At 41.8% G+C, this 22736-nt stretch overlaps 2 protein-coding genes and 1 long non-coding RNA gene across 3 annotated transcripts in view; 2 read left to right on the forward strand and 1 right to left on the reverse strand.

Annotated features, from left to right (window-relative positions):
- The window catches only part of ND-18 (NADH:ubiquinone oxidoreductase subunit 18), a 29554-nt gene extending 28392 nt beyond the window's left edge, over positions 1-1162 (forward strand). Inside the window, exons 4-5 of the mRNA XM_070528947.1 lie at positions 815-888; positions 979-1162. Coding sequence (XP_070385048.1) covers positions 815-888; positions 979-1082 — 178 coding nt within the window. The 3' untranslated portion in view covers positions 1083-1162. The remainder of the gene's footprint in view (positions 1-814; positions 889-978) is intronic.
- Positions 1163-3421: 2259 nt separating this feature from the next.
- Positions 3422-8718, forward strand: LOC139057367 (uncharacterized). The gene is made up of 2 exons (XR_011512723.1): positions 3422-8444; positions 8535-8718. It is a non-coding gene; the product is annotated as an uncharacterized lncRNA (long non-coding RNA).
- Positions 8719-16983: 8265 nt separating this feature from the next.
- On the reverse strand, positions 16984-22063 carry LOC135919392 (uncharacterized). Its single transcript, XM_065453190.1, has 2 exons — positions 19705-22063; positions 16984-18457 (listed from the first exon to the last, which is right to left on the reverse strand). Exons 1-2 carry the CDS (start codon positions 21269-21271, stop codon positions 17151-17153), a joined length of 2874 nt encoding a protein of 957 aa, XP_065309262.1. The 5' UTR covers positions 21272-22063; the 3' UTR covers positions 16984-17150.
- Between the last annotated feature and the right edge of the window lie 673 nt (positions 22064-22736).

A 22736-nucleotide genomic window follows, 5' to 3' on the forward strand; every position in this document is an offset into this window, starting at 1 on the left:
AAAAAAAAGGAAACATGGCCTACTGATCAAAAGACCATGTAAGTTTTATAATCGTATCTTGCACCATGTTTTTCCTTTCCTCCTTCTTACCTTTTTTTTTTTCCATAAGCCTGGCTAACGTAAGCTGGGACACTTGGTATGCACACAAGGACAGGTGCTGCGGCAATCACGTTGCCTGTGTGATGCTTTCTCTAAACAGATGATTTCACGAAGGTTGGCAGCTCATTTAATTCATCCTTCCTAAGCCAGAATGACACTGTTGCACACAACAGGTCCTTGGCAATGTTCTTCAAGCTCAGTAGGACCATTCGAGCTTCTCTGCACATGCGAAAAGGCAGAAAAAGCGCTTGAAGCCGCTACAAAAGTCACACTAACAGACTGGTCAGCTGCTGCGCCACTTGCTGAGTGCTTGCCGCTGAACCGGTAGTGTCACTGTTGGCAAGGTATGCAGCTCACATGTGACGGTAAAAAGGTATCTAAGGACCCTGGTTTAACTCAACCAGCAGTTCAGGTTTAATGTATTTTTTTTTTTTGCACTGGGTTTTTCACAAACCAACCAAATTTTTACGCACTGTTTTTCATATCTGAATATCTGAATATGCATTTACTGAGTCAGAGCTTTAAATAAGCTGCTTATATAAAATTTCTCTCAAATTTGACTATTTTTGGGTACAATGGGTACACTATTTACTGAATGGGTACACATTTTTGGGTACACTACAATGGTTTTTTTAAAAGGGCTTGTTTCCATAGAACACATTTATCTCAGGGGAGTGCTAAATATTATCGTTCTTTTTTAAATCTTTGGCTGCAGGGGTGATCCCTTGTCCAACATGAACTTGGATTTTACAACCAAGGAGGCTGCCATGGCATTTTGTGAGAAGAATGGTAAGTGTCTTTCATCATTCCCAGTGGTATAATGACTTGTTTTATTAATATAATGACACTGGCAACATTAAATTGAGTGTTTTTTCACAGGTTGGGACTACTATGTTGATGAGCCTGCACCAAAGAGGCCACCACGAAAGAACTATGGTGATAACTTCTCCTGGAACAAGAGAACGAGAGTGTCCACAAAATAATCCGATGCCAGACAGAAGGTTTTAAAAAAATGCGGTTAGCAAGATAGATGTGTAACAAATAAAACTGCCTCAACTCTGTGGCTCTGTTTTTACAGTGTCCATTCTTTAACATCAGAGAGGAATGTTAAGCTGTAATAGTAAATTACACTTCTGCAATAGTGAAGAGGTCACTCATATCATGAAAGGAAGCCTTGTAAACCATAGAAGATGCAAAAGTGAAAGACTTCCCAATGCCACCATGAAGCTCCCATACCAGCTCTCTGTGACATCATGGCCTTGACGGTGTCCATTTTTGTCTAGTTAATTGCTCGTCCATAAATGAAGTAGACATTTTGAAAACATTGTCTGCACTAATAGTTCCAGATACAAGAAATAAGAATCTTGGTAGTTTAACTAAGATGTCATTAACTCGCGTATGTTCCCTCACCCAATCTGCTCTTTTCTTATCCCTTAACATTACACCTATCATTATTCTTTCCATAGCTCGTTGCGTCGTCCTCAATTTGAGTAGAACCCTTTTCGTAAGCCTCCAGGTTTCTGCCCCGTAGGTGAGTACTGGTAAGACACAGCTATTATACATTTTTCTCTTGAGGAATAATGGCAACCAGCTGTTCATGATCTGAGAATGCCTGTCAAACGCACCCCAGCCCATTTTTATTCTTCTGATTGTTTCCGTCTCATGATCCGGATCCGCCGTCACTATCTGCCCTAAGTAGATGTATTCCCTTACCACTTCCAGTGCCTCGCTACCTATTGTAAATTGCTGTTGTCTTCCGAGACTGTTAAACATTACTTTAGTTTTCTGCAGATTAATTTTTAGACCCACTCTTCTGCTTTGCCGCTCCAGGTCAGTGAGCATGCATTGCAATTGGTCCCCCGAGTTACTAAGCAAGGCAATATCATCAGCGAATCACAAGTTACTAAGGTATTCTCCATTAACTTTTATCCCCAATTCTTCCCAATCCAGGTCTCTAAATACCTCCTGTAAACACGCTGTGAATAGCATTGGAGAGATCGTATCTCCCTGCCTGATGCCTTTCTTTATTGGGATTTTGTTGCTTTCTTTATGGAGGACTATGGTGGCTGTGGAGCCACTATAGATATCTTTTAGAATATTTACATGCGGCTCGTCTACACCTTGGTTCCGTAATGCCTCCATGACTGCTGAGGTTTTGACAGAATCAAACGCTTTTTCGTAATCAATGAAAGCTATATATAAGGGTTGGTTATATTCCGCACATTTCTCTATCACCTCATCGATAGTGTGAATGTGGTCTATTGTTGAGTAGCCTTTACAAAATCCTGCCTGGTCCTTTGGTTGACAGAATCTAAGGTGTTCCTGATTCTATTTGCGATTACCTTAGTATATACTTTGTAGGCAACAGACAGTAAGCTGATCGGTCTATAATTTTTCAAGTCTTTGGTGTCCCCTTTCTTATGGATTAGGATTATGTTAGTGTTCTTCCAAGATTCCGGTACGCTCGAGGTCATGAGGCATTTTGTGTATTGGGTGGCCAGTTTCTCTAGAACAATCTGTCCACCATCCTTTGACAAATCTGCTTTTACCTGATCCTCCCCAGCTAGCTTCCCCCTTTGCATATCTCCCAAGGCTTTCTTTACTTCTTCTGGCGTTACCTGTGGGATTTCGAATTCCTCTAGACTATTTTCTCTTCCATTATCGTCATGGGTGCCACTGGTACCGTATAAATCTCTATAGAGCTCCTCAGCCACTTGAACTATCTCATCCATATTAGTAATGATATTGCCGGCTTTGTCTCTTAACGCATACATCTGATTCTTGCCAATTCCTAGTTTCTTCTTCACTGCTTTTAGGCTTCCTCCATTCCTGAGAGCATGTTCAATTCTATCCGTATTGTACTTCCTTATGTCAGCTGTTTTACGCTTGTTGATTAACTTCGAAAGTTCTGCCAGTTCTATTCTAGCTGTAGGGTTAGAGGCTTTCATACATTGGCGTTTCTTGATCAGATTTTTCGTCTCCTGCGATAGTTTACTGGTATCCTGCCTAACGGAGTTACCACCGACTTCCATTGCACACTCCTTAATGATGCCCACAAGATTGTCGTTCATTGCTTCAACACTAAGGTCCTCTTCCCGAGTTAAAGCCGAATACCTGTTCTGTAGCTTGATCTGGAATTCCTCTATTTTCTCCCTTACCGCTGACTCATTGATCGGCTTCTTATGTACCAGTTCCCTCCGTTCCCTCCTCAGGTTTAGGCTAATTCGAGTTCTTATCATCCTGTGGTCACTGCAGCGCACCTTGCCGAGCACGTCCACATCTTGTATGATGCCAGGGTTAGCGCAGAGTATGAAGTCTATCTCATTTCTAGTCTCGCCATTCGGGCTCCTCCACGTCCACTTTCGGCTATCCTGCTTGCGGAAGAAGGTATTCATTATTCGCATATTATTCTGTTCCGCAAACTCTACTAATAACTCTCCCGTGCTATTCCTAGTGCCTATGCCATATTCCCCCACTGCCTTGTCTCCAGCCTGCTTCTTGCATACCTTGGCATTAAAGTCGCCCATTAGTATAGTGTATTTTGTTTTCACTCTACCCATCGCCGATTCCACATCTTCATAGAAGCTTTCGACTTCCTGGTCATCATGACTGGATGTAGGGGCGTAGACCTGTATAACCTTCATTTTGTACCTCTTATTAAGTTTCACAACAAGACCTGCCACCCTCTCGTTAATGCTATAGAATTCCTGTATGTTACCAGCTATATTCTTATTAATCAGGAATCCGACTCCTAGTTCTCGTCTCTCCACTAAGCCCCGGTAGCACAGGACATGCCCGCTTTTTAGTGCTGTATATGCTTCTTTTGGCCTCCTAACTTCACTGAGCTCTATTATATCCCATTTGCTGCCCTCTAATTCCTCCAATAGCACTGCTAGACTTGCCTCACTAGATAACGTTCTAGCGTTAAACTTTGCCAGGTTCATATTCCCATGGCGGCCTGTCCGGAGCCAGGGATTCTTAGCACCCTCTGCTGTGTCGCAGGTCTGACCGCTGCCATGGTCAGTTGCTTCGCAGCTGCTGGGGACTGAGGGCCGGGGTATGATTGGTGTGTTCATATAGGAGGTTGTGGCCAAGTACTGCACCAGGGTGGCCTATACTTGGCCACCCTCTTAGTTGAAATCAAGAAAAAGAAATGGGCATGGGCAGGACATGTAATGAGGAGGGAAGATAACCGATGGTCATTAAGGGTTACGGACTGGATTCCAACGGAAGGGAAGCGTAGCAGGGGACAGCAGAAGGTTAGGTGGGCGGATGAGATTAAGATGTTTGCAGGGACGACATGGCCACAATTAGTACATGACCGGGGTTGTTGGTGAAGTATGGGAGAGGCCTTTGCCCTGCAGTGGGCGTAACTAGGCTGATGATGATGATGATGAAGTTGGTTTATCTTGCAAACAGCTCTCTAACAGTACCTATCAAGTCATTCTTGTTCTTTTTAAAGGGGCCCTTGTGATACTATTTTAATGTCGCACATTGTGTGAACCATTAGACAGCATACAAAGTGTCAGTTGTAAATGCCTTTAATTTATATTTCACTTAGCTGAGACCTCTTTATAGCTCTAAAAAAAAATGTAAAGCGTGCTTTTGTTTAACAGTCCTGACTGCATGGACAGCATTGGCATGTCCACTATGATTTTCATGCCGAACCGATCAAAACGAACAGCATAAGTCATATTTGTTAAGTGCCTTCTTCCTCACATTCTTTGCACAAATGGTTTGCGTTGAATCCTGCAGTCAGCATGGAAATTGATATTGAAGCAAATTAAAATATTTTTTGATCTCGGTGCCTTCATTGCTGCCGAAGCATCAAGTCCTATAGTAAGCAGAGATGGAATAAAGGTGGTGTGCACAATATTAACTTCAGGACCCTTTTAAAAAGTGCCCCTCACCAGGCCCCATCGAAATTGTGGTTACTATATAGACTAAGGGGAATGTATTACCCTAGGAATATTTAAAATTGGTGCATTAGTAGAGGAGATGGGAGAAATTGAATGTTGCATTGCCATGCTGCTAGTTGAGAAGCTTCCCTGCCACTGTAGACACTCTCCCCCTTTGTTTCAAATAGCGCATGCAAGCAACATTTCTTCCATGCCTTTCATACCGTTGTCAAGGGACTGCAGCACATTTACATTGAAAACCTCAACTTTCTTTCTTTCTCTTCCTTTTTTGCTGTGCAGCAGACTTGTAGTGGTGGTTTTGAGCGTTCTGCATTGAATTATTTACCAGTCTCATGCCATAATCAGCAACACTGTGGGCAGTACGTGCTATGTAAAAGCATTTTTGTGTGTTGCCTTGACTTCCTACTGGAAGTGGGGCTCCCTCGAACGGAAGGCTGCGTGGGCTTTTGTTTGAGAAAGGCTGCGTGGACCAAGGTTGAGTATGTGTCTTCACCGCTAGCCCGGGTTTTCAGCACGGCTCACATGCATAAATCTTGGGAGATAATTAGTGGCAGATGCAAAGGCTGGGCATGCCGAGATGTGCGTGTCTTCATGTGCGTGGTGTTCCCATGAATTTAGTGCTGGAGGTCGCATAATCTCGAGCTTTGGACATGCTTTGAAGCAAGAGGCAGACAAAGCATTTGCTCTCTTCTGCCTGTTCCCTTCATGATAGTATTGATAGCATCCTCCCACTGCGGGCAACATCATCACGCGCCAGGACAGAGTGGACATGAAAGCTTTGCAGGCTTTGCTTAAAATTCGTACTGCCAATGTAAAAACATAGTTGATATGAAACCGTATTTTGGGTCACCAACTCAAATTTAACAAAATAATAGTTTCTCATTGAAATCTGTTTTTTTTTTCTATTGCCTGATAATTTGGTAAATTTTACGGCTCCTTCCGTGTAAGAAAAATCTGTTGGCAACTGTACTTATTTGCATAAAAGGTAGAATTTCAATATAATGAGATTTTGATGCAACGAAGTAACGTGCCGATTTTTAACAACTTCATTATGTCGAGGCTTACTGTAATTGTAAGCTGGGCGGATCGCAGAGATAGTGTAGTCAATATATGCTCTCGCAAGAATTTTAATGTGGTTTGTAAGGCGGACTTATCCTGGAGGCAGAGCAATCAAGGGCATGGATGAGATGATTCTGATAATGCTATTGCATTTCTGTTATTCAGGCTGTGAATGTGAATGAAATGTGAAATGTGATATCTGTGAAACGTGAATGTGAAAGCATGTGAATATAGCTTTGCCATTTCTTGTTTTGGTGTTGGGGTCTGAAGCAGTATATGTAGCAGGGAGTCTCTCACTGAGCTTAGATGTGGAGAAGGAAAGGACGAAAAACAATAGTGACGGCATGAAGTAAGTTTGGGGAGGAAGCACTTGAGTAGTGGCACTTGTTTACACATCACAGATGATGTTCACATAGTTCAATGCAACCCACAACATTTACCGCCATCTGAATTGAGAGGTGCAAGTGACCATCGAATGTGAAGTGACCATCGAATAAAGTAGAAGCTTTGCATTTATGGAATTTGAATGCGTAGCTTTGCTTTACAACCTAATTAGTAATTTGTGCAAATAAAAAAGTACCGTACTTTTGCATGATTTATTGCAATTCTTAACACCTTGAAATGTGGAATGTGTAAGTATGATTCAACGAGGACATAGAAAAAGAAACAGACACACAGAGACAGTGCTACTTTCAATCTTTATTTATTTTTGCACAAACCGATAAATGTATCCCAAATGAGCGGAAACAAAAGGGCCAAAAAGGAACATTCAGTGATGCATACTGAAGAACCGCACACGTGTCTAAGGCATGACCAAAAAATACACTGCAATAGTTGCAGCAATACACCAAGGAATTGTATCTCTTTTTCCGAGAGCAACACTGAAGGCTTGCTTATGCAACTTTCTTCTAGTTTCGCAATTTAATGGCTTCCACAATTTCCCTTGTCATCCTACTATGATTCTTATACAAAATAGAAATGTTTTCAAACATGGGAGCACGGCTACAATTTTGGCAATGTATACCCAAATGGCCCGAGATTACTCCATTGATGTTATATTGATGCTCCTTTAATCTCTGATTGGTACATCTACCAATCTGCCCAACACACATTCTTTTGCACAAAACTGGAATGGCATAGACAACTTTATGAATGCAGGTTACATGCGATGTTGAGTAGAACATGCGTTTGTCTTATTCTCTGGATGAACCTGTTTGCATACCTTCTGTAGACGCTCGTGGGAGGGAAAAAAAAGAAACACATCCACACCCAACTTTCCCGCTATTCTTCTAGGATTATGCAGAATACAACGAATGTAAGCTACTACAGCAACTTTCTTTGCTCTAGCAGTGCTACTGCTTCCCCTTCATACATTTTTATGTCTCCACGAACTTCAGAAGCATCTTTCAACTAACTTTAAGCACTAATAAATAGAGGGAGACCCATCTAACATTATCTCAGCTGTTTAAAAAAAAAAGTAAAAAAAAGGAAACATGGCCTACTGATCAAAAGACCATGTAAGTTTTATAATCGTATCTTGCACCATGTTTTTCCTTTCCTCCTTCTTACCTTTTTTTTTTTCCATAAGCCTGGCTAACGTAAGCTGGGACACTTGGTATGCACACAAGGACAGGTGCTGCGGCAATCACGTTGCCTGTGTGATGCTTTCTCTAAACAGATGATTTCACGAAGGTTGGCAGCTCATTTAATTCATCCTTCCTAAGCCAGAATGACACTGTTGCACACAACAGGTCCTTGGCAATGTTCTTCAAGCTCAGTAGGACCATTCGAGCTTCTCTGCACATGCGAAAAGGCAGAAAAAGCGCTTGAAGCCGCTACAAAAGTCACACTAACAGACTGGTCAGCTGCTGCGCCACTTGCTGAGTGCTTGCCGCTGAACCGGTAGTGTCACTGTTGGCAAGGTATGCAGCTCACATGTGACGGTAAAAAGGTATCTAAGGACCCTGGTTTAACTCAACCAGCAGTTCAGGTTTAATGTATTTTTTTTTTTTGCACTGGGTTTTTCACAAACCAACCAAATTTTTACGCACTGTTTTTCATATCTGAATATCTGAATATGCATTTACTGAGTCAGAGCTTTAAATAAGCTGCTTATATAAAATTTCTCTCAAATTTGACTATTTTTGGGTACAATGGGTACACTATTTACTGAATGGGTACACATTTTTGGGTACACTACAATGGTTTTTTTAAAAGGGCTTGTTTCCATAGAACACATTTATCTCAGGGGAGTGCTAAATATTATCGTTCTTTTTTAAATCTTTGGCTGCAGGGGTGATCCCTTGTCCAACATGAACTTGGATTTTACAACCAAGGAGGCTGCCATGGCATTTTGTGAGAAGAATGGTAAGTGTCTTTCATCATTCCCAGTGGTATAATGACTTGTTTTATTAATATAATGACACTGGCAACATTAAATTGAGTGTTTTTTCACAGGTTGGGACTACTATGTTGATGAGCCTGCACCAAAGAGGCCACCACGAAAGAACTATGGTGATAACTTCTCCTGGAACAAGAGAACGAGAGTGTCCACAAAATAATCCGATGCCAGACAGAAGGTTTTAAAAAAATGCGGTTAGCAAGATAGATGTGTAACAAATAAAACTGCCTCAACTCTGTGGCTCTGTTTTTACAGTGTCCATTCTTTAACATCAGAGAGGAATGTTAAGCTGTAATAGTAAATTACACTTCTGCAATAGTGAAGAGGTCACTCATATCATGAAAGGAAGCCTTGTAAACCATAGAAGATGCAAAAGTGAAAGACTTCCCAATGCCACCATGAAGCTCCCATACCAGCTCTCTGTGACATCATGGCCTTGACGGTGTCCATTTTTGTCTAGTTAATTGCTCGTCCATAAATGAAGTAGACATTTTGAAAACATTGTCTGCACTAATAGTTCCAGATACAAGAAATAAGAATCTTGGTAGTTTAACTAAGATGTCATTAACTCGCGTATGTTCCCTCACCCAATCTGCTCTTTTCTTATCCCTTAACATTACACCTATCATTATTCTTTCCATAGCTCGTTGCGTCGTCCTCAATTTGAGTAGAACCCTTTTCGTAAGCCTCCAGGTTTCTGCCCCGTAGGTGAGTACTGGTAAGACACAGCTATTATACATTTTTCTCTTGAGGAATAATGGCAACCAGCTGTTCATGATCTGAGAATGCCTGTCAAACGCACCCCAGCCCATTTTTATTCTTCTGATTGTTTCCGTCTCATGATCCGGATCCGCCGTCACTATCTGCCCTAAGTAGATGTATTCCCTTACCACTTCCAGTGCCTCGCTACCTATTGTAAATTGCTGTTGTCTTCCGAGACTGTTAAACATTACTTTAGTTTTCTGCAGATTAATTTTTAGACCCACTCTTCTGCTTTGCCGCTCCAGGTCAGTGAGCATGCATTGCAATTGGTCCCCCGAGTTACTAAGCAAGGCAATATCATCAGCGAATCACAAGTTACTAAGGTATTCTCCATTAACTTTTATCCCCAATTCTTCCCAATCCAGGTCTCTAAATACCTCCTGTAAACACGCTGTGAATAGCATTGGAGAGATCGTATCTCCCTGCCTGATGCCTTTCTTTATTGGGATTTTGTTGCTTTCTTTATGGAGGACTATGGTGGCTGTGGAGCCACTATAGATATCTTTTAGAATATTTACATGCGGCTCGTCTACACCTTGGTTCCGTAATGCCTCCATGACTGCTGAGGTTTTGACAGAATCAAACGCTTTTTCGTAATCAATGAAAGCTATATATAAGGGTTGGTTATATTCCGCACATTTCTCTATCACCTCATCGATAGTGTGAATGTGGTCTATTGTTGAGTAGCCTTTACAAAATCCTGCCTGGTCCTTTGGTTGACAGAATCTAAGGTGTTCCTGATTCTATTTGCGATTACCTTAGTATATACTTTGTAGGCAACAGACAGTAAGCTGATCGGTCTATAATTTTTCAAGTCTTTGGTGTCCCCTTTCTTATGGATTAGGATTATGTTAGTGTTCTTCCAAGATTCCGGTACGCTCGAGGTCATGAGGCATTTTGTGTATTGGGTGGCCAGTTTCTCTAGAACAATCTGTCCACCATCCTTTGACAAATCTGCTTTTACCTGATCCTCCCCAGCTAGCTTCCCCCTTTGCATATCTCCCAAGGCTTTCTTTACTTCTTCTGGCGTTACCTGTGGGATTTCGAATTCCTCTAGACTATTTTCTCTTCCATTATCGTCATGGGTGCCACTGGTACCGTATAAATCTCTATAGAGCTCCTCAGCCACTTGAACTATCTCATCCATATTAGTAATGATATTGCCGGCTTTGTCTCTTAACGCATACATCTGATTCTTGCCAATTCCTAGTTTCTTCTTCACTGCTTTTAGGCTTCCTCCATTCCTGAGAGCATGTTCAATTCTATCCGTATTGTACTTCCTTATGTCAGCTGTTTTACGCTTGTTGATTAACTTCGAAAGTTCTGCCAGTTCTATTCTAGCTGTAGGGTTAGAGGCTTTCATACATTGGCGTTTCTTGATCAGATTTTTCGTCTCCTGCGATAGTTTACTGGTATCCTGCCTAACGGAGTTACCACCGACTTCCATTGCACACTCCTTAATGATGCCCACAAGATTGTCGTTCATTGCTTCAACACTAAGGTCCTCTTCCCGAGTTAAAGCCGAATACCTGTTCTGTAGCTTGATCTGGAATTCCTCTATTTTCTCCCTTACCGCTGACTCATTGATCGGCTTCTTATGTACCAGTTCCCTCCGTTCCCTCCTCAGGTTTAGGCTAATTCGAGTTCTTATCATCCTGTGGTCACTGCAGCGCACCTTGCCGAGCACGTCCACATCTTGTATGATGCCAGGGTTAGCGCAGAGTATGAAGTCTATCTCATTTCTAGTCTCGCCATTCGGGCTCCTCCACGTCCACTTTCGGCTATCCTGCTTGCGGAAGAAGGTATTCATTATTCGCATATTATTCTGTTCCGCAAACTCTACTAATAACTCTCCCGTGCTATTCCTAGTGCCTATGCCATATTCCCCCACTGCCTTGTCTCCAGCCTGCTTCTTGCATACCTTGGCATTAAAGTCGCCCATTAGTATAGTGTATTTTGTTTTCACTCTACCCATCGCCGATTCCACATCTTCATAGAAGCTTTCGACTTCCTGGTCATCATGACTGGATGTAGGGGCGTAGACCTGTATAACCTTCATTTTGTACCTCTTATTAAGTTTCACAACAAGACCTGCCACCCTCTCGTTAATGCTATAGAATTCCTGTATGTTACCAGCTATATTCTTATTAATCAGGAATCCGACTCCTAGTTCTCGTCTCTCCACTAAGCCCCGGTAGCACAGGACATGCCCGCTTTTTAGTGCTGTATATGCTTCTTTTGGCCTCCTAACTTCACTGAGCTCTATTATATCCCATTTGCTGCCCTCTAATTCCTCCAATAGCACTGCTAGACTTGCCTCACTAGATAACGTTCTAGCGTTAAACTTTGCCAGGTTCATATTCCCATGGCGGCCTGTCCGGAGCCAGGGATTCTTAGCACCCTCTGCTGTGTCGCAGGTCTGACCGCTGCCATGGTCAGTTGCTTCGCAGCTGCTGGGGACTGAGGGCCGGGGTATGATTGGTGTGTTCATATAGGAGGTTGTGGCCAAGTACTGCACCAGGGTGGCCTATACTTGGCCACCCTCTTAGTTGAAATCAAGAAAAAGAAATGGGCATGGGCAGGACATGTAATGAGGAGGGAAGATAACCGATGGTCATTAAGGGTTACGGACTGGATTCCAACGGAAGGGAAGCGTAGCAGGGGACAGCAGAAGGTTAGGTGGGCGGATGAGATTAAGATGTTTGCAGGGACGACATGGCCACAATTAGTACATGACCGGGGTTGTTGGTGAAGTATGGGAGAGGCCTTTGCCCTGCAGTGGGCGTAACTAGGCTGATGATGATGATGATGAAGTTGGTTTATCTTGCAAACAGCTCTCTAACAGTACCTATCAAGTCATTCTTGTTCTTTTTAAAGGGGCCCTTGTGATACTATTTTAATGTCGCACATTGTGTGAACCATTAGACAGCATACAAAGTGTCAGTTGTAAATGCCTTTAATTTATATTTCACTTAGCTGAGACCTCTTTATAGCTCTAAAAAAAAATGTAAAGCGTGCTTTTGTTTAACAGTCCTGACTGCATGGACAGCATTGGCATGTCCACTATGATTTTCATGCCGAACCGATCAAAACGAACAGCATAAGTCATATTTGTTAAGTGCCTTCTTCCTCACATTCTTTGCACAAATGGTTTGCGTTGAATCCTGCAGTCAGCATGGAAATTGATATTGAAGCAAATTAAAATATTTTTTGATCTCGGTGCCTTCATTGCTGCCGAAGCATCAAGTCCTATAGTAAGCAGAGATGGAATAAAGGTGGTGTGCACAATATTAACTTCAGGACCCTTTTAAAAAGTGCCCCTCACCAGGCCCCATCGAAATTGTGGTTACTATATAGACTAAGGGGAATGTATTACCCTAGGAATATTTAAAATTGGTGCATTAGTAGAGGAGATGGGAGAAATTGAATGTTGCATTGCCATGCTGCTAGTTGAGAAGCTTCCCTGCCACTGTAGACACTCTCCCCCTTTGTTTCAAATAGCGCATGCAAGCAACATTTCTTCCATGCCTTTCATACCGTTGTCAAGGGACTGCAGCACATTTACATTGAAAACCTCAACTTTCTTTCTTTCTCTTCCTTTTTTGCTGTGCAGCAGACTTGTAGTGGTGGTTTTGAGCGTTCTGCATTGAATTATTTACCAGTCTCATGCCATAATCAGCAACACTGTGGGCAGTACGTGCTATGTAAAAGCATTTTTGTGTGTTGCCTTGACTTCCTACTGGAAGTGGGGCTCCCTCGAACGGAAGGCTGCGTGGGCTTTTGTTTGAGAAAGGCTGCGTGGACCAAGGTTGAGTATGTGTCTTCACCGCTAGCCCGGGTTTTCAGCACGGCTCACATGCATAAATCTTGGGAGATAATTAGTGGCAGATGCAAAGGCTGGGCATGCCGAGATGTGCGTGTCTTCATGTGCGTGGTGTTCCCATGAATTTAGTGCTGGAGGTCGCATAATCTCGAGCTTTGGACATGCTTTGAAGCAAGAGGCAGACAAAGCATTTGCTCTCTTCTGCCTGTTCCCTTCATGATAGTATTGATAGCATCCTCCCACTGCGGGCAACATCATCACGCGCCAGGACAGAGTGGACATGAAAGCTTTGCAGGCTTTGCTTAAAATTCGTACTGCCAATGTAAAAACATAGTTGATATGAAACCGTATTTTGGGTCACCAACTCAAATTTAACAAAATAATAGTTTCTCATTGAAATCTGTTTTTTTTTTCTATTGCCTGATAATTTGGTAAATTTTACGGCTCCTTCCGTGTAAGAAAAATCTGTTGGCAACTGTACTTATTTGCATAAAAGGTAGAATTTCAATATAATGAGATTTTGATGCAACGAAGTAACGTGCCGATTTTTAACAACTTCATTATGTCGAGGCTTACTGTAATTGTAAGCTGGGCGGATCGCAGAGATAGTGTAGTCAATATATGCTCTCGCAAGAATTTTAATGTGGTTTGTAAGGCGGACTTATCCTGGAGGCAGAGCAATCAAGGGCATGGATGAGATGATTCTGATAATGCTATTGCATTTCTGTTATTCAGGCTGTGAATGTGAATGAAATGTGAAATGTGATATCTGTGAAACGTGAATGTGAAAGCATGTGAATATAGCTTTGCCATTTCTTGTTTTGGTGTTGGGGTCTGAAGCAGTATATGTAGCAGGGAGTCTCTCACTGAGCTTAGATGTGGAGAAGGAAAGGACGAAAAACAATAGTGACGGCATGAAGTAAGTTTGGGGAGGAAGCACTTGAGTAGTGGCACTTGTTTACACATCACAGATGATGTTCACATAGTTCAATGCAACCCACAACATTTACCGCCATCTGAATTGAGAGGTGCAAGTGACCATCGAATGTGAAGTGACCATCGAATAAAGTAGAAGCTTTGCATTTATGGAATTTGAATGCGTAGCTTTGCTTTACAACCTAATTAGTAATTTGTGCAAATAAAAAAGTACCGTACTTTTGCATGATTTATTGCAATTCTTAACACCTTGAAATGTGGAATGTGTAAGTATGATTCAACGAGGACATAGAAAAAGAAACAGACACACAGAGACAGTGCTACTTTCAATCTTTATTTATTTTTGCACAAACCGATAAATGTATCCCAAATGAGCGGAAACAAAAGGGCCAAAAAGGAACATTCAGTGATGCATACTGAAGAACCGCACACGTGTCTAAGGCATGACCAAAAAATACACTGCAATAGTTGCAGCAATACACCAAGGAATTGTATCTCTTTTTCCGAGAGCAACACTGAAGGCTTGCTTATGCAACTTTCTTCTAGTTTCGCAATTTAATGGCTTCCACAATTTCCCTTGTCATCCTACTATGATTCTTATACAAAATAGAAATGTTTTCAAACATGGGAGCACGGCTACAATTTTGGCAATGTATACCCAAATGGCCCGAGATTACTCCATTGATGTTATATTGATGCTCCTTTAATCTCTGATTGGTACATCTACCAATCTGCCCAACACACATTCTTTTGCACAAAACTGGAATGGCATAGACAACTTTATGAATGCAGGTTACATGCGATGTTGAGTAGAACATGCGTTTGTCTTATTCTCTGGATGAACCTGTTTGCATACCTTCTGTAGACGCTCGTGGGAGGGAAAAAAAAGAAACACATCCACACCCAACTTTCCCGCTATTCTTCTAGGATTATGCAGAATACAACGAATGTAAGCTACTACAGCAACTTTCTTTGCTCTAGCAGTGCTACTGCTTCCCCTTCATACATTTTTATGTCTCCACGATTGAGGTGAGCAGACACAATGGGTAACCAGAATCTGTTAGGCACTTAGTCGATCATAGAAACTGGTTTCCGCATCGTGGTCGCACAACTTCACGAGAGAATTGTTGAAACACAATACTACTCTTACTGGAACTATTACTACTCCTGCGCGACTGGAGCTATTGTCACTGTCTGGAATGACCTCGCAATACTGTGCACTTAATGGTTACACAGGATGGCCTGTAATAGTAATTTCATTGATAACTGCCAGCCCAAGGGTAAAAATGTTAATACATTGTCACTGAATTCTGCTTTAGTGACAATTATGAGAATAAAGGCAAGTGCACAAGATAGTAACATCTTGTTTTAATAATTCTTTCGTGAAGTCATGCGACCACGAGGTGGAAACCAGTTTCAGGGATCAGGCCAAGTTCCTGCCAGATTCTGGTTACCCATTGCATCTGCTCACCTTGATCAAGGAGAGCTTGAGCAAAAAGTATAAGAACGCATGAAGGGGAAGCAGTAGCACTGCTAGAGCAACGAAAGTTGCTGTAGTGTCATAAATTCATTATATTTTGCATAATCTTAGAAGAACAGCATGAAAGTCGGGAGTGGACATAGCTTTTTCTGTCCCTGAGCATCTAGAGAAGCTATGCAAACAGGTTAATTCAGACAATAACAAGACGAACACGTGTTCCACTGGATATCGCAAGCATTTTGTAACCTGCATTCAGAATGTTGTCTATGCCATTCTGCTTTCTTGCAAAAAAATGTATGTCGGTCACACTGGCAGATGCATCAATCAGAAACCAAAAGAGCATCAATATAATGCCACTCAATTCAATCATGGGGTTTTATGTGCCACAACCATGACCTGATTATGAGGCATGCAGTAGTGGGGGATTCCCGAATAATTTGAACCACCTGTGGTTCTTTAACGTGCATCTAAATCTAAGTACACGGGTGTTTTTGCATTTTGCTCCCATTGGAAAACGGCTGCCGTGGCCAGGATTCGATCCCACGAATTAGTACTTACTAGCCCAACGCCATAGCCAGTACGCAAACACGGCGGGTATAATGCCACAAGAGTTAATCTCGGGCCATTTGGGCATTCATCGCCGAACTTTTGACTGCAATCCCATGTTTGAAAGTAATTCTATTTTGTATAAGGCTCATAGTAGGATTACAAGGGAAATCGTGAAAGCATATAAAATTAGAAGGTGCGTAAGCAAGCTTTCAGTGTTGCTATCTGAAAAAGAGATATAATTTTTCGGCTTATCGCTCTAACTATTATTGCAGTGTATGTTATGATCATGCCTTATACACGTGTACATTTCTTTTATATAAACCACTGAATGTTGTTTTTTGTCTCTTTTGTTTCTGCTCGTTCGGTATATATTTATCGGTATGTGCAAAACTAAATCTATAGTTGAAAGTAGTGCTGTGTCTGCTTTTTTTCTACATGCTCATTCAATCGTGCTTACACATTCTATCATTAATTACAACCAACTAGTCCGGCCACGTGTTTTAACCTTGAAATCTTTAACTTTGTAATAATGAGCATGCTTTCTTCGAACATGAAGCAAATGCGTATCGCTATTCTGTAGTTTAAAAGCATTTGTGCACTAACATTATATGTGCATCACTGTTTACCAAAATGTTTTACTTGAAGCCTCTATAGTGATTCAGAGGTGCTAAGTTTATGGGTTTGCTGCAATGAAATCCTAATTGTATATGAAGTATACGTCGCAGATTTTAGGTATTAAAGGGCAGCATGAGTATACTTTTTCTGGCCTTGAAGACCACATTAAAGAAAACAAGAGTTTATGAAGCTCTGCTTACCTGGTATACTAGTGCATTCAACATCACCTTGCAGAAATTTATGCACACAGTGCTTGTGCATAGCTTCATTCGCTTTTTAGTTTTTAACATGTATCTTACCTTCACTCCAACTCTTACATGTTTTTACAAAACAGACACTATTACAACATAAAAGGTTTATTTACAATGCCTACTATGTAAGTTTTCTATATGACATAATTACATAGTGAGTCTGGTGTGGACAAGGCTAGTTTATGTACATTTTGTTCCTCCATGTACGGAAAATCCCGGCACAATAAGTTCCAGGCACAGATTTTGTTACGGTTCATTACAGTTCATCTATAGATGATGCTCTTTGTGACATCTTCGTCCCATCTTGAGATGCTGAAGTAGTAAGTGTGGTTCGTGCCTCAGTTGCATCTTGAACCATGTAGGTTCCCGAGCGCCGATTCATCTGCAAATGGAACACACTTTCTCCCACCTTCCTGCGTGCTATAGCTCGCTTCCCGAGTCTTCTGTGGAGGAACAAAGCAATGGCCAGGATTGCTATCAGGGCCAAGGCAGCAATCATGATGAGTAGAGCCACGGGTATGCGAGTCTCTCTTTGGCCCCCAGTAGCTGCAGCTCCCACTGCAATGTCACTGTTGTCAGCACGCTTTGAAGGCATGATTTCATGACAGTCCGCAGGGATGCTGAGAACCTGCTGGCTGAAGCAGACATCATAATCGCTGTACTCACTGATGCGAGCCACCATTACTTGACCAGCAGTGTAGCAGGGTGCCTCTGTCTGTGCCAGTGGATCCTTGTTACAGAGCACTGTTACATTGAAACGGCACTTTGACTTGGCGGGAAAAGGAGGCAGAAAATTCCACGAAATGATGAGTTGGTGCTGCGCTGAAAGGTGACTGCGAAATCTGAGATGATGCAGGAACCCTCCGTCTTCTGCCCTCTGTGCTGGTGTCTGAATTTCCATCTCTGTTGTTACCGCTGACATTTCACTAAAGACAGCAGCTGTGGTTCCCTCATAAGGCAGTGTTGTATTCACAAAACCCATTGTAGGCATTGCCATTGGTGTTGTCGTCTTGACGTCAGTTGTGTTAAGGATGTTACAACTGCGAGCCACTTCTGTTGTATTTCTGAAAGCTAGCAAGCATACTTCGAACTTTGCTCCAGGCTTAGTGATAAAGATGTGGAATGTTCTATTGTGCAAGCTGGGAGGACAGGGACCAGGTAACTCGGTACGTGTCTTTTCTCCAATAATGACGACAGTTAGCATACACTGCAGTTTATCAAGGTGATCACTAGCACTATGTGCATTCCATGTAACAGAGAGTTTGTCATTATCTTGTTCCACATGTACTAATGTAAGACGGCCGTTAAATGGCACTATAGTGTGTTGTGTGGCATTCAGTTCTGAGGTTGCAGGTGTGCTGATTTCAGGCAAAGCAGTTGTTGAAGGCAGGACTTCAGTAGTTTGCACACTGTCCCTAAGGCACTCAAGTGTATCAAAGTCAAATTCAATGATGCGCGTGCTGTCATCACATACTGCCGAAGACAGAGTTTCTTCTGAAAAATTTCCATGCTTTAGGAAGCTGCCAAAGCCATGAAGTTCACAGCCACAGTCAAGAAAATTTCCTGCAAAGTTGAAAATAAATGAATAAGTAAAAAATGAACATGTTTATTTTTGGCCACTGACTGCCATGTATTGCATACAAATTTAATAACAACACAAATAATTCACAGGGCAGAATTCACTAGGCATTATGGGAACAAACCATCCAGCACCAAAAAAGTTTAAAGTTTTTGGTCTATTGTCCATGCTCACCAATGGCATGGAGAAGCAGTCCCCCCCCCCTCCCCCCCCCCCCCCCCCCAATGTTCTATTAACTGTGCCACATGCAAAAAGCCAGCCAAGCTACCAACCTTTCAGAGACGTGGAAACCTCATGCCAGTATTGTAATATGCAATGCTGGCATTGGTGAGTAGGGGGATGGGAATATTCAAAATTTTTGGCAAGAAATTGTTTTTTTAAGAGGACGCATGCGCATGCACGCACATAATTTTTTTTACAACTTTCCAAGAAAGATGGGGGCTGGGCTGCCCGACCTCTTAGGGTGTTACAGCACCTAAACACCCTGTCAATGCTCATATGGTTCCAGTGAGCATTTAGTACAAAGCACGAAGCGAGCATATACTGTCACAACAGATTTTTCACCCTCAAGCCGGGTCACGTTTTTACCTGTGGAGTGTGTAAAGAAGGCTGGACATAAGTGTGTTCATTGCCTCTTCACTTTTTATTTGGGTTTATTATTCAATAACTGCCGATTGCATACATTTATAAAATAGCCATTCAGGTGTTGCAAACTGGCCTATCTTTAAACCCTATAACATTGGCACTTCTAAAAATAAAGCATGGTTGTGAGAGTGCTGGTGAAATGCTATCCTGCAAACTAACATGAACAAAGGCTTTGAACACATTACAAGATACGTGGCACAATGCTATATGAAAGGTGTGGGAAGAAAACTTGCCCTGAGCTTCTCTAAATAAAATAAAATAAAGAAAAGGAAATTGCAGTTGGAAATAGCTAGCATAAAATAAACCGGATGTTAGCAAGCCCATGTAATATGAACTAATAAAATATAACCAGTGTACATGCTATCTCATGAGGCTTTTGTGAACAGCATGTTATAGAGAGTGTTAATCTTATTTTTGAAAATTTCTAGGCACTTATGAGATTAGTTTGGTGATGGTGATTACGATGATTGCAGATAGTTACAAAATGTACAAAGCTCGGCATTACCTTCTTATTTCTTAAACGTACTTGCGTTTTTTTCTACGACAGTGCCATGAAAAGAGCAAACAAATATGAAAGCTGACTTACCATTGAGGTTAATGCTCCTTAAGCGAGGACTGTGGGCAAAGGCTCCAGCGAAAATGTATTCTATGCTGTTTCCTGACAAGTCAATGTGCTCCAGCTGTCCCAGATCTGCAGTATGGTTCTGGTTGATATAAGTAAGTGCATTGTTTGACAAGTCGAGTGTGGTAAGCGAGTACAGTCCCACAAATGCTGTTGAGTCTACAGAGCCAATTTGATTGTCACTGACATTAAGCAGCCTTAGACTTCCAATTTCTGATAAAGAGTGGCTATCCAGTCTCCTGAGCTTGCACCAACTCGCATCCAGGGTTTCAAGTTTGTGCAGGGGCTTCAGCCAGCTCCTTGAGAGTATTGTCAGTGGGTTGTGAGATATTGATAAGGTCAGCAGTGATGCTAGTGAGTCAAATTTTGGTTTATCCAAGGCATTGTAGCTGACATCTAATGTGGCAAGGCTTGGCACATCAAGTTTTGTTGTTGCACTGGTGAGACGGTTGTGGTCAAGGTAAAGATGCTTGAGGAATCCAAGGGAATTCTCCAGAGAAATTGATGCGAGATGGTTAAAGCTGAGCTTCAAGATTTGAAGTGCTGTTGTACCGAATGCACTTGAGTCAAATGCAGTCAGCTTGTTATGTGACAAGTTGAGATCTTCTAAATGTTCCAGGTGGAAGAAAGTGCCCACAACGATTGATGAGACTTCATTTCTCTCAAGCGACAAACTCTTGAGACTGTGGATGTTCTTGAAGGTTTCTTGAGTCAACTCCGTGATATGGTTGTTTGACAGATTTAGTGATGTCAGGTTGGAGAGGTCTTTCAGTGCACTGCTCGGCACTAATGACAGCTTGTTCTCAGATAGGTCAAGGGCATGAAGGGTTGCTGCTTTCACAAATGCACCTGGCAGCACTGTAGAAATGTCACTCCTGACAATGTGCAGCTTCTGTATGTTTTCTAAAGCCACAGAACCATTTTCAAGGGAGCCAAGTGATTCAATGGCCAAAAAAAGTGTTGCAACTGGGCTACCACTTTGTAACGCTTTCAATAGCTTCTCAGTCAGAAGTGGCAAAAGTGGGAGATGCGTCTGCTCACCTCGACAGTCCAGTAAGGGAGCGATGAAAGTGCAATTGAGGTTGACTTCTTCATGTGATGCTGAAGTGAAGGTGGTACCACCAGTTGCTAAGTCTATAGTAGACATGCTTGTACTAGTCTGTGCTGCTGTAAGATTGAACAGGAGTATCACAAGCAATACAGCCTTACTCGCCATTGCGAATTTGTAAAGATGGTTTTTGCTGGTGGCTGACGGTTTTAACAGCGAGGCCCAGTCATACAACAGGAAGAAGGCATGGGCCTGCCGGGCCCCTCCGCAGGAAGCGACTTCCTGTCTATGCCTCTCCTCCTCGAATGCCGGGCTTTCACACATTGTGCAGCTTTTTATCTCCATGCCCTGGGACACTCCGGACGAGTGTTTTCCTGAGGATTTCCCTATCACTTCTACAACCATATTATGTTTCTTTTCTGTTCTTACAGCGACAGCAGGACACAGTGTACTTAAGCGAAGGGCATGCTGTACTTCTGGCATTGTTACACTTTTACATCAGCTTCTCCAAATGCTGCAAGCAGCACTTTAACTTTTTACAACAAAGTGATGGCTTACTACTTTAAAATGTTCCACTATCCACAATAAGCAGACACACAGCTACATACCCAAGTGTTCCACATCGTACACTTGGTACAAGTGCAGCAAAGATACAAGTGTACTTGCTGCTCCAGCAGTCAAATAAATTAAATGCCTGAGTGTTGATAATACAAGAAATTTTTTAAAAGACAGTTCCCATGTACTAAATGACCACAAAGCATGCTCACCAATACCAAACAAACACTGTCACTTCTAAAAGCCCAAGCAAGTTAACAAAGTATGTTAGGTTTTTTTTTTTTTCAACCAGCATCTGCTGACCATTCCCAAACTGAACTTAGTACACGTTCACTCTCTCAGGATAATAATGCTCTTATTATGAGAGGCAGGGATATAAACCAGATGCGAAATTTCTATCCTAACCTATTTACCTTTGGGCAGCTGAAACTACAGTACACACCGTTCACATGCAGGGTAAAGGTGCAAGTGTTTTAGAGGAGCATGCAAGATCAAGAAGACCTTTGTCATCATTAATGTATACTGAGAGCTTGTCTACATGTTGGCAGATATGTTCCAGTGCATCTTAATTTAGCCAAGTATACTTACTGCAAGCATGGATTGTTTTTAATGTACTCGCTATATTGTAGCAGATAATGCACCAAAATTCCTCGGCCATTCTTGAGATGTGTTTATTATCCGCCAGTACTCACTAGTACACCTGCAGAAACATAAAAGCTCTGCCAATCGTTCAGTAGAGTTAAAGCACTAGTTCTTGTAATGAAATTATTTCTCTAAACCATACTGTGAGCCACAATCCATAATGGACAGGAAGGTCACGATAAACAACAAAGTTCAAGGCTTTATCAAAGATGTAACAAACCTTTAGACATGGTTTTATTTTTCGTGTCTTTTCAATGAATTGACATTTAAAGAAAATGGGGCCCGATAAAGCATGTGAGGTGACAGGTAGAATGGAAACATTACAGTTCAGCTGAAAAAAAAAGAAAAATGTAGGAATGTCAAGAGTATTATTCTGTCAACATATTCCTGTTTTTTCTTTTTTATTCTTTTGCCAGAGCAGCACAATGGTAAATCTTAAGTTTCAGATTCACATATTAGCACAATTTGATACTGGCATGCTTCATACTTTTGTGAGGACTTCGCATTAATAACTGTCTAGATTTCTTTTTGGCTTTCCCACTATTCTGCAACTGCATTATTTTTGTGGCGAGCTTGCAGGTGAATAAAGCACCTTTTTTAAAACTCGGCTGACACATTTTTACCTTCCGTCTCAATAATACACATGTGTCATGCAGGCACTGCTATCAGGTAGAAATTTAGAACAGCTTGCTGATTATGTTCTTAATTGCTGTTGTAATTTATTCCTTTGAGATAACACATAGGCCTCAAT

This window comes from Dermacentor albipictus, chromosome 1, assembly GCF_038994185.2.
Source record: "Dermacentor albipictus isolate Rhodes 1998 colony chromosome 1, USDA_Dalb.pri_finalv2, whole genome shotgun sequence".
NCBI classification, from domain to species: Eukaryota; Metazoa; Arthropoda; class Arachnida; order Ixodida; family Ixodidae; genus Dermacentor; species Dermacentor albipictus.

What these genes read in the sequence shown, in the direction of transcription:
- LOC135919392 (XM_065453190.1), bottom strand. Translation starts at nt 21,271, where the DNA reads ATGCCAGAAGTACAGCATGCCCTTCGCTTAAGTACACTGTGTCCTGCT. An exon ending in AAGGAGCATTAACCTCAATG is followed by an intron (nt 18,458 to 19,704) that starts GTAAGTCAGCTT and finishes TCAACTTTGCAG; the next exon opens with GAAATTTTCTTGACTGTGGC.